This window comes from Gekko japonicus, unplaced genomic scaffold (genome assembly GCF_001447785.1).
Source record: "Gekko japonicus isolate JY-2015 unplaced genomic scaffold, Gekko_japonicus_V1.1 scaffold46, whole genome shotgun sequence".
NCBI classification, from domain to species: Eukaryota; Metazoa; Chordata; class Lepidosauria; order Squamata; family Gekkonidae; genus Gekko; species Gekko japonicus.
This window is the reverse complement of record NW_015169173.1, coordinates 1244609-1256333: the sequence shown is the minus strand read 5'-3', so window position 1 is coordinate 1256333 and position 11725 is coordinate 1244609. Positions and strand designations below refer to the sequence as shown.

The 11725-nt window shown below is 43.9% G+C and overlaps 1 protein-coding gene across 2 annotated transcripts in view; it reads left to right on the top strand.

Moving 5' to 3' along the window:
- Positions 1 to 6806, top strand: part of PRDX2 (peroxiredoxin 2) — a 16679-nt gene extending 9873 nt beyond the window's left edge. For both annotated transcript variants that reach the window (XM_015415836.1, XM_015415835.1), the window contains exons 3-6: positions 1053 to 1206; positions 2250 to 2372; positions 2973 to 3103; positions 6531 to 6806. In XM_015415836.1, the coding sequence (XP_015271322.1) occupies positions 1053 to 1206; positions 2250 to 2372; positions 2973 to 3103; positions 6531 to 6616 (494 nt within the window). In that variant the 3' untranslated portion in view covers positions 6617 to 6806. The remainder of the gene's footprint in view (positions 1 to 1052; positions 1207 to 2249; positions 2373 to 2972; positions 3104 to 6530) is intronic.
- Positions 6807 to 11725: the final 4919 nt, after the last annotated feature.

The following is an 11725-nucleotide window of genomic DNA, read 5'->3' as shown; positions in this document are numbered from 1 at the left end:
CATGTCTTTTCCCCATTTTTTCTGATGTACAAATGGCAAGATTTGGGGAGAGCACTGGGGGGTGGGGTGGGGGGAGAGACTATGAATATAGTTTTCTTTTGGAATGAGTGAAATGTGCCAAGATATGGTGCAGCAACTTGTAACTTGATCTTGCTGTGCTATTGGGTATGTTAGTTTTCTTTATATAAAACAAAGGGATATATATTCTTAGGTTCCATAAATATATCAATTAATACAATTCTGTATGGTAATTAAATTGTAAATGATGAATTCTATGTGAAAACAGCAAAATATATCTAGGTTTTATAGGGAAGTATTGCACATATTCCCCCCTTCCCAAACCCAGTCACCCTCCCCCCACCCCAGCTTCAATGTTTCTGGAAATTCTACATTTGTAGTATGGGGCGACTATGAGGTAATACTTCTTCATCCAAAGAGTAATTAACACAAGGAATTCACTGCCACAAGAAGTGGTGGTGGCTACAAGCAAAGACAGCTTCAAGAGGGGATTGAATAAACATATGGAGCTGAGGTCCATCAGTGGCTATTAGTCACAAGGTATAGATGGAACACTGTCTTGAGCAGTGATGCTCTGTATTCTTGGTGCTTGGGGGCAACAGTGGGAGGGCTTCTGGAGTTCTGGCCCTGCTGGTGGTCCTCCTGATGGCACCTGGTTTTTGGCCACTGTGTGATACAGTGTGTTGGACTGGATGGGCCATTAGCCTGATCCAACATGGCTTCTCTTATGTTCTTAAGAGTTTTCCTCTTCCCCCTATTGCATTCTGAGTTTGGGGCACATGATTACCAATAGTATTCCAAGTGTCAACTAGAAATGTCTAGTCTCCAATCACCATGAGTTACACTGTCTAATGGTGCATGTTCTATTCTGATAGTGTACAGATGAGGTAATGGATTTGGCGTAGTCAATATATTCTGCATGTAGAATATCCTTCAACATAAATTAGAATACCTACCTAAGAGGAGCTAGGCAGGTTTGGCTTCTGGATCAAGGAACTTGGGACTTTTTATGATTAATGTCCTATTTCACCCAGGCAAATATTTGGTTTTCTTCTTCTACCCACTGGATTTCACCTTTGTCTGCCCCACGGAGATCACAACCTTTAGCGATCGAGTTGAAGAGTTCCGCAAGATCAATTGTGAGGTTATTGCTGCCTCTGTGGACTCCCAGTTCACCCACCTGGCTTGGTGAGACTTCCAGCTCTCAAATATTGGTAGATGTGTCCGTCATGCTGGAGGCTGACGCCAAAGACTGTTTAAGAAAATGAGGGTCAGGAACAAACTGCAAGCACTTGTGTATCCCAAAGAGGATGCTTATCTGGTCTAGTAGATTTTATTTAACTGTATTTAGAGTACTGGTTTTTATGTGGCCTTTGGTCATCTATACCTATAGCCAATAAAGCATCCTATGCTCTAGAGCTGGATTGAAGTCTCCGACCCAGACCATTAGGGGGGGAAGTGTGTATCTTATGTGACACTGTGGATGGGGGAAGGAGTACTTTTCTGAACAACCTTGCCACTAGACTTTCCCTTTTAGCGCCCCCCTCTCACATACACGACCTAACTACTGTTGAAAAGCAGGGATTCTCTTAATTTGTGTAAAAAAACCCTGACTTGGCAAGGATACACAACCAATGGCTGAAACCTGCATGGTCAGCTGAGAAAGTTTAGGCTCTGCTTAGGCAGAGGACTGGGGTTGGTGCCTTAGTCAGAAATGGTGTCCATGGATCTAGCTCTGGGAGGCAACGAGACAAGAGTCAGCGGGTAGAAGGGCGTGGAGGTTCTCCACCAATCTTATCTAGCAAAGCCTGCCTGTTGGAACTTGATCAACTGTCTTGTTTGTCACATGCAGAGCAGTTGGGGCTTAGCTAACATTCCACACTATAAATGAGTGCGGAGAATAACCTTTTCCTCCATGAGGTAGAGAAACAAGTTGTAACTGATCAAGAGAACAGCCATTTGTCTGCCTTGGGCTAAAGTTCTAGTGAGGGAAGACTGCCTGGCACCTGTGCCATCTCTGCTTCAATCTGGGAGTCTTCCATGGGCTATTTAATAAAAGCTAAGAGGGAAATACATTGTAAAATTCTTGGTTTTACCTGTTTCCAAATTGTAAACGTGGCTGAATCAGAGCTGTGGTTTGCATATTCAGTTGGAATTAAATGGGATGGATGCTACAGGTGAAAATAGAAACACACCCTTACAGATGTTAACTGTGACTTTTTAAAAAATAGGATCAATACCCCAAGAAAGGAGGGGGGCTTGGGTCCCACAAGTATCCCACTTGTGGCTGACATTAATCACAGTATTGCCCAGGACTATGGAGTGCTCAAGAAGGACAGCGGCATCGCCTACAGGTAGGAAAGCCTTAAGGTTTAATTCTAATGTATGGAATAGGTTGTAGCCAATAGCATTTTGATAGGTGTGAAACCTCTTTACTTTTCAGCATCAAAACAGCAAGCTGGCAGATTCAAACTCCTAGTTTAGAAGTTGTCCGCAGCACTGTAAATCTCACAGTTTACTTACATCTTGTAAGGGATTTCATGCCTAACTTTGTTTTTTTCACCAGCATGACCAAGCCAAACAGTGTTAACATGGCCAAGAGAAGCTATTCAACATTGAATTGGTGCAGTATTTTGTCCTTGGTGCATGTGAGCTGGAGTATTCTAGAAGCAGTTGGTCATCTATAGGAGAACCTACTTGAGTCTGCCTCCCCCTTTATCTTTGCACAGTCCTTCCCAATACTTTAATTTGCAATGTCCATACCTTCAAATATTCAAAAGTTCCACAGTCTAAATTTGCCCATGGTGATGGCTGAAGGATTCACTCAAGGCAGTGGAAAGTCCAGACACAGACTCTTAAGATTCAGTGCTGTGTAAGGTTCCCCCTTGTTTGCCATAGTCTTGTCCTCTTGGAAGAGGACTGAATTAGTTATATGTCATTTCCCCTTACTCCAGGGGTCTATTCATAATTGATGACAAAGGCATTGTGCGGCAGATCACAGTAAATGACCTTCCTGTGGGACGCTCGGTAGATGAGACGCTGCGCCTGGTGCAGGCCTTCCAGTTCACAGACCAGCATGGTGAAGGTAAGGGGCTGGACCTTCCAATACGATAATTTGGGGTAGGGAGATGGGCTCTATAGTCTCAGTGTAAGGGAAAGTCAGGTGTGTATGAAGTAGCCCTGCTTTATCATTGCTCTTGGAGTCTTCAGAAATATTGCTTTTTTCTGTTTAGAGCTAACCATGGGCCAAGATGGTGCCCTTATTTTTTGCTTATACCATTATGAACATCTAGAGATGATTTTTAAAAGCCACAAGCTGTTATGGATCCCGTATGTGGCATTTTGAGAAAGTATGGCTATAATTAATAAGTGGTGTTGCAATTATCCTTAAAAGTCACACCTCCCCTCCAGGGCTTCAATTCCTAGATATCTGAATTCATTGACCTGTTGTAATTCGTACCTTCCAATTTTCCATCTTTTATTTGATCTTCTTGTTGATTTTGTGAAAACCATAATTTTGAACTTATCCTCATTTATCTCCAATAGCTCTTCATTACAGTAGGAAATAAATGCTTTAATGGCACGTTTTAAGCCAATCAGAGTTCTCGATAATAAGACAAGGTCATCAGCCATACAGCAAGGGCATGCACTGGTCGGTTTCCCACACACGGTGCATGAGTGGGTATGTTTTGAAGACTTGGAACAAAGTCATTTAGATACAGATTGAATAGATGTGGTGCAAGAACAAATCCTTGACGAAACACCTCTTTGGCTAGATATAGGGTTGGATAACTGCCCCTCATTGTTTATTTTAACATGCAGCGAGTTTCCTGAATAAAGATTCATTATTAACTTTAACAATCTTTTAGGCAGGCTTGTAGCATTTAGTTTGTTCCATAGGCATGCCTGCGACACAGAGTCAAAGGTAGCCCTTAAATCAATGGGCTATTAAACTTCAATAAACTAGAAAATATACTTTATTGTCTGTTAAATAAACCTTTGTTCCTCTCCATCTGTGTCTTTTCTGTCAAGTCAAAAATCTAAGAAGCAGTGGTCTCTTATTTACTTCATATATAAGTACAGCCGTAATCTATCAAGTTTGCAAATAAGAGACTATCAGGGAGCATATACTTTACATGCTACCAATCTTTATTTTAAAGCTTGTGTCCCCCTTTTTATTTGATAGTCGGTAGTGGGGCATAAAGAATCTATAGGAGAGACCAGAGTGGGGGATTGTATTGAAGAATACCCAGAAGGCAGTTGCCTCAAAGCCTTCTCTTCCCCTCCCCCACCTCATAGCCACCACACTGGGTTCTAGATCAAATCAAGTCTGAACTCTCCCTGGAAGCTAAAATGACTAAACTGAGGCTATTGTACTTTGGTTGCACTAGGAAAAGACAAGGGTCACTGGAAAATACAATACTGCAAGGGAAAGCTGATGGCAGCAGGAAAAGAGGAAGACCTAACATGAGGTTGATTGAGTCAATCAAGGAAGCCACAAGGGCCCTCAGTTTGCAGGACCCGAGCAAGGCTGTTAACGATTGGATGTTTTGGAGGTCATTAATTCATAGGGTTGCCATAAGTCAGAAGCGACTTGACAGCAGTTAACACACAAACATGGCTATAATTAAAAGGGAACAAAATCCAACAGCTGTGGTCCCTAAACCGGATGAAGTCCAGGCTACATGCACCACCTGTGCAAAGATCCTATGAAATGGTCAGCTAGAATGGTTCTAAAAGAATGCTGTGGACTTGTAAGTCATAGTATTTTAGGTTTGTGGTACATTTTGCCTAATCTCCCCCCCCCCCCCCCCCTTCCATGGGAAGACATGAGCACACAGAATGCTGCACCACTTACTCAGAGCCCCTTTATCTGAGGTGTGTAGCAACACATCCCTCTTGCCCTGGCCATATAGCCAACATTACCTTGACCTTCTAGGGCAAAAGAGGCTTTACCACAAATTGGCTTAACCCAAAATAATACACTACAAACCTAAAACTGGTGGTGAGGAACTTTTTTGTAGATTACAATGCTGGGAAGAGTGAGATGAGACCCAGATTTCTCTTCTTGGAAAAAAAGCTTCCATAACAGTTGTGTTTTTCCCCGCTGCAGAAGTGCTTTTGCCTTTAAGGGAGGGAAGGCAAAGTGGAGATCACATGCCATCCATGACTACACATGATTAGCTCTTAATAGATAAAAGATTTAGGGATGGGGCTTCCTAGAACCACCCAGCCTTGGGTCTATCTGTCTTTCTTTTACGCTCTGGCTAATTCAAATGTATATTTTCTCTCAGGATGTTGAAGCCTTTGCTCTGAAGGAACCTTTGCTTCTAAAGAGCTGTATAGAAGGGAAAGCTCTGCCAGGTCTAGTTAAAAGCATTCCCCCTTCTATCCACTCTGTAAGGTACAGGAGCTTCTAGCCAACCTGGGCTCTGCATCTTGTAGTACTTGAGGAATTCTTCTGTCCATCTGATTCTTGTGTTATTGTTGCTTCCACCCTGTTTCTGGGTATTGCCTCTTAGTCTCTTAGCCAGTCTTCCTGCCCACTATACCTTGTCATCTCTTCCTCTCCTCCAGCAGTAGCAGTACCACCCTTGGGTACTCTGAGGCTTTATTACAGGTACCTCCTTTTCAATACCTCCTGTCTTCCTTGCCATTTCGTTGAACCTGTCTCTTCCACATTCCATGGTCAATTTCATCCCCCCCCCCTCTTTTTCTCTTGGGTTCCCTACCACCTTGCTTTGCCAGCTCAGCCCCCCCCCACCTGAATCAGTTTGTTTTCATTGTCTGTCAGCCAAACTGATAATGAACACTGAATGACACTGGCCAACTCAGCGAGTGTGTTGTAGTGATTAGGATCTGGGAGACTGCAGCTCAAATCTCCCGTTTCATCCATAGACCTCACCAGGTGACCCTGGGCCACTCACTCTCTCAGCGTAGCCAACCTCATAAGATGGTTGTGAGGATAAAACAAGGGAACAGAGAGCCATGTATTTCACCCTGAATTCCTTGAAGGAAGAGCAAGACATAAGTGTTCCAGAGAGGCTGCTGCCCGAAAATCCCTCTACGCATTACAGTCTAGCTTGCCAGAGACTGGTAGACCAACAAAAAAGCAGAATGGTTCCTATCAAATGTCTGCTATTTAACAGATAAACATAACATGCATGTATTCATATTCAGCTAAACAAGGATAGGGAACAACAAACCATTCCAATAGAGGTAAGAATTTCTGTCTTATGAAGTGTACTGGCCAGAGACTCCAATACAGTCTTACACTGCACTTGGGAAAAGAGATTGATATGGTGGGTTGGAGTACTAGAGATACTCTGTTCAGGCGCCTGTGTAGATTGCTGTTGAATTCAAGTAGCATGTAACACATAATGCATTCCTCTTGCTGTTCTGGGAGGTCCTGTCTCCTTGTCCTAGGTTTGTTCTCACATGCTGAAGTTTCTGGATTTCTAACCCTCTGTTTCTCCACTTGCTTTACCATGTTCCCTTTGCTTTTCCTGTAGTGTGCCCAGCTGGCTGGCAACCTGGTGGTGACACTATCAAGCCCACTGTGAAGGACAGCAAGGAGTACTTCGCCAAGCAGCAGTAGGCCTCTTGTCTTGCATGTCTGCTGTGCTACTGAGAGAATCTGTTCAAATGTGAAAGGGTATTTGATACTGAAACGTCTACTCCAGCTTTTAGAGGAGTTCATTCTGTCGAGTTAAGCTACAAAAGTCTCCTGTGAATAATTCATAGACCTAGCTTGAATGTAAGTCTGGATAGGAAATTTGATGTTCATGCCTCCAATAAATGCATTGATCAAAATTTTGTTTTATTTATGTTATTTATAGTCTACCTTTCTCACTGGAACTTAAGGCGGATTACACAGAGTGAGTCAATACAATCAGGATATTCAATAAACAGTAAAATACAATGAGAGCTGTAGAAACAACCAGAAATCTAAAAGACAGAATTGAAGCAAGGCATAAGTGTTAACATGACACAAAAAATGATGCAAGATTACATAGTAGGATCCAGCTTACAGCAAACGATAACGGAGTGGTACCGGCCACAGTCCCTAATCATTTCTCCAAGTAACTTTGTAAATAATTTGTACAATGCTGTCCTATTGCCCATTTAGAAAAGCCCTCTGGAATAATTCAGTTTTGCATAGTTTGTGGAAAGTCATGAGAATGAGAGCCTTCCTGACCTCCACAGGCAGACAATTCCGCAAGGTGGGGGCCACAACGGAGAAGGCATGTATATGGACAGTAGTTGTTCTTGCCCATTTGCAGGTTGGTACCCTATTCAGATGAGCAAAGCTGTCGCAGCAAAGCATGGGGGAGACATGGTCTCACAGATATGAGGGCCCAAGGCCATGAAGGGCTTTCTATGTGATAGCCTTTAATTGTGCCTGGTAACCGATGGGCAGCCAGTGTAGTGACTGCAGAATGGAGCAATATGCATGCTCAGTCTAGCTCCAGATAACAGCAGAGCTGTGGCATTCTGCACCAGCTGGAGTTTCCAAACTGATTTTGACAAGAGACCAATGTACAGAGCATTAGTCTAGTTTCAAAATAAGCCTTGTGTCACGGCTGATCTCTTTTACTGCTAGTTAAATGTTTGGCTCACCTTGAGGTACAGGATAAGCCTGGGTTTAACTTCTGTGCCTATGTAATCCAGTGGTCAGTGCTGTCTCTGTGATTAATTCTTGTAGAACTCTACAACTCTCCAGAGTTAAAAATTTCTTGTATACCTCAAAGGGAAACCTGGTATAGAAAAGACTTCAAGTGATGCATGCAGTTTGTTGACATTTGTACAAGGGCCCTGGCAGAAGGCGTCTGGTGGGGTGCTATATAATCAGCTTCTGGCACGTGCTTCTGAGGCTAATTTGGTGAGGGCACAAGCATTGAATGAGTAGCTAGGGCAAATGGTAGTTATGCCTGCTGAAGAGGGAAATGACGCCTGAAGCAGGATTGTTTTCCTGCAGTATGGCTGGCAAAGCTCATTGCTTAGCACAGCTGAAGTGTTGGGTTTTCCCAACTTCTAGAGGACTGCTGAACAAGTTCATATTCCCTTTTCTTTTGTGACGTTCAGTGCCATTCGTGGCTGGTATTGGCTTACTGCAGGCTTCCCCCAGATAAAATGAACAAGGGGAAATAGGAATAAGAAGTTCTGATTAATGTGAAAAAATGCATTTTCCATCTTCACTGCATCCCCATGTTGGGGACTGTGCCTGTGCAGGCCAGCCATGGGTGGGCGCCCCCCGTACCCTCAGTTCCCTTTCTGATGCCATTTGGATAGGATCACTCTAGCTTTGCTCCATTTGCAATTTTCTCAAAATTCGAGTTTTGGCTATTGTGCTGGAAGTTTTCTTCTCTTGACTGAAATGTGATCATCTTGTGGGGGTTTGAATTGTTGCAGGATTTACTCCTTTGTGGTGGTGAGGTGGCTCTTGCTGACCCCCCCCCTTTTCTTCACTGAAAAATTTAGTTGGAGTTCTTGATGGCTTCCAAAGCACTATTTAAGAAATGCACACAATGTGCAATTAAAATTACCCTCAGTGACAAGCACCGTCTCTGCTTTATGTGTTTGGGAGAGTCACAATGTGGCTACATGCAAAATTTGCCAGGGGTTTACCCCAAAGGCGCACTCTTGACAGGGTGTTCTGCCTAAAGGCGGCTCTTTGGGAGAAGGCCCTTGCCTCTGAACAGTCCAAGCGAAGGCCTTGTCCTCCATTCTGGAGCCCCATTCCACCCCCCATCAGTACACTTGATTCTGGCAGCTATGAAGTCTCACCTGCAGCTGAAGCGACCTACATCGTTGGTTCTATCTTTGGTACAGATGCAGCCAGCCTCACCTTCATCCTCCGTTCTTCTGAACCACCTTTGAAGAAAGCAAAGAAAACTAAGCATATAGAAAAGATGGCTTCATCTTCCAAGCATTGAAAGCGATAGTCATCCCCATCTAGGTCCTCTCTGGATTCAGATGTCATTTTTGTGCCACCTCGCACCATATCACTGCCCCTGTGTTCTCCATATAGACCAATTTCTAAGAGTAAAGGGAAAGGATCAGTCCTCCCTGTTGCCACCCAAGTCGGAATCAACGAAAACTGTCCCACGGTTCCCCAGCTTTCCTGCAGTAACAGCCTGAAATTTATCCCAAACATACTCAACCTAAAGCACCCATTCCACCCAACCAAACCACAGCCATTGACTTTGGTCAATACGAGTCTCAGTTTCCTATGGTGCCTTCAGTGTCCCCTGACTCCGAACCTGTGATGAAGGAAGTGCTGTGTCTTGTTTTAGTTCTGGGAGGCAGTCTGAACCTTCCCCAGATGACAGAGTTGGGGATCCCACTCCCATATCTCCTAATGAGGACCTTTGCCTATAGGGCAAGGAAATGTTGAGGATAGCCAAGGCGTTAGACATCGATGTCTCAACAACATTTAATAAACCAAAAGACAACATTCTGAGTCACCTCATCCAGAGGCATCGTGACCTTTCCAGTCTTGCAAGGGCTTGAGGATCTCGCAACTCAAGTGTGGCAAAAACCAGTGTCAACACTGGCAACGTCATGAAAGATCGAAACCCTCTATAAGATCAAGCAAGATTATTGTGAGTTTCTATCTACACATCCCCCATCGTCCTCCCTCCTCACTGAGGAGATACAGTCGCACCAGAGAGAGGGCCAACATTCCTCCCCGTCCGACAGGGAGAGTCAGCGTCAAGATTCTGACAGTCATAAGATGTATTCTTCGGCTGCCCTGAATTTCAGGATTTTGAACTATCAGGCATTTGAACTATCAGGCTGTCAGCACTTCTTGTGGGAGAAACTGTCCCAATGTCTAGATAAGCTCCCTGAGGATTCTAAATCTCTAGCAAAACTTATTCAGGTGGAGGCCATAAAACTTTTCAAGCAAGAAATAAATGCTGGGAGACATGCTGCAGAATTGTCTGTGAGATTCATGGCCTTGGCCATCATATTAAGAAGGCACTTGTGGCTGCACATGACCACTCTTCATCTGGACATGCGTTGCTGTGTGCACGACTGACTTTTTTTGAGGGCTTAAGCCTGTTTTCTGAGAGCACTGTCGAGTTCTTCTCTACAATCAAAAAGAGCCAGCAAACAGCCAAGTCCCTGGGGGTTCTCTCCCATGTTCCCTCTAAGCTCCACAGTGTTGTGAGCAGAAATTCTACCTTGTGAGCGGGAAAAAATCCTAGTAGCATTAAAGTTGTAAGCGAGCTAGTAGCATTAAAGTTGTAAACGAGTCTACTTGTGAGTGAGTCTACATTTGACTATCATGTAAATTAGTTTTTTAGAAGATTACTTCCACAACCTTGTAAAAATCTCAGAATAAATTATTTAAATTATATTTAAACTATATTTTAAGACTAATACATACAAAACATACAAACATTAAATATAAACTACTAGCTGTACTACAAGTCACTTTACTTATATTTGCTTTTAATATTTCATTTCACTATCGCATACATTAGTTTTTTTGTACTACCATAACCTTGAAAAAAGCTCAGAATGTATTCTTTTAGAACATGTTTTAGGAAAGATTGAAACCTTAAACATTACAAGTGGAAACAGAAGTAAGTCAAATTCCATTTAAAAGGCCACCAGAAACTGGTTCCTTGATCCCCATTCCTTATTTAGTACATAACTGCGTGAATGGTCTAAATAAAGATTCCAAATGTAATACTAGTTTTTAAGGGGGGGGGGTAACACTACATAGGGACAATATCAGTGGTTCTAGGATCCAGCATCTGATTCTGTCCTTGGGAAAGAAAAAGGCAGTATGCTGCCTTTAAAAGTAGTGAATGTAATAAGAGCACAAAAAGCTCCCCTCTTACCCTTGGAAAGGCAGCAGCAAATCATGTGCTGGATTTGGGGGCGGTCCTGGCACACAGCGTCCTACTGAAAAGCAAGTAAGGGAACCCGCTTGAATTCCTTCGGACCTTTGCTGCTTAGGTGTGTGTGAACATAAGAGAAGCCAGTGCTGGATCAGGCCTATGGCCCATCCAGTCCAACACTCTGTCACACGGTGGCCAAAAATATCAGGGGCCATCAGGAGGTCCACCAGCGGGGCCAGGAAGCCCTCCCACTGTTGCCCCCCCCAGCACCAAGAATATAAGGAGGGGACGGACGGACGAGATAAACTACCAGGAGAGGAGATGGTCCAACCCATTGCTGAGGGGACCCTGTTGCTGGGGGAGGAGCCCAACTGGGGCAAGAAGAACCCAGGAGGGGTGAGAGGGAAGCTTGATATCATCCTTCACAAGAACATAAGAGACGCCAGTGTTGGATCAGGCCAAAGGCCCATCCAGTCCAACACTGTGTCACACAGTGGCCAGAAATACCAGATGCCATCAGAAGGTCCACCAGTGGGGCCAGGACATTAGAAGCCCTCCCACTGTTGACCCCCCCAAGTACCAAGAAGACAGAGCATCACTTGCCCCAGAGCCCCTATCTATACCTTGTGGCTAATATCCACTGATGGACCTCTGCTCCATATGTTTATCTAATTCCCTTTTGAAGCCGTCCATGCTTGTAGCCGCCACCACTTCCCGTGGCAGTGAATTCCATGTGTTAATCACTATTTGGGTGAAGAAGTACTACCTTTTATCCGTTCTAACCCGACCGCTCAGCAATTTCATGGAGTGCCCACGAGTTCTCATATTGTGAGAAAGGGAGGAAAGTACCTCTT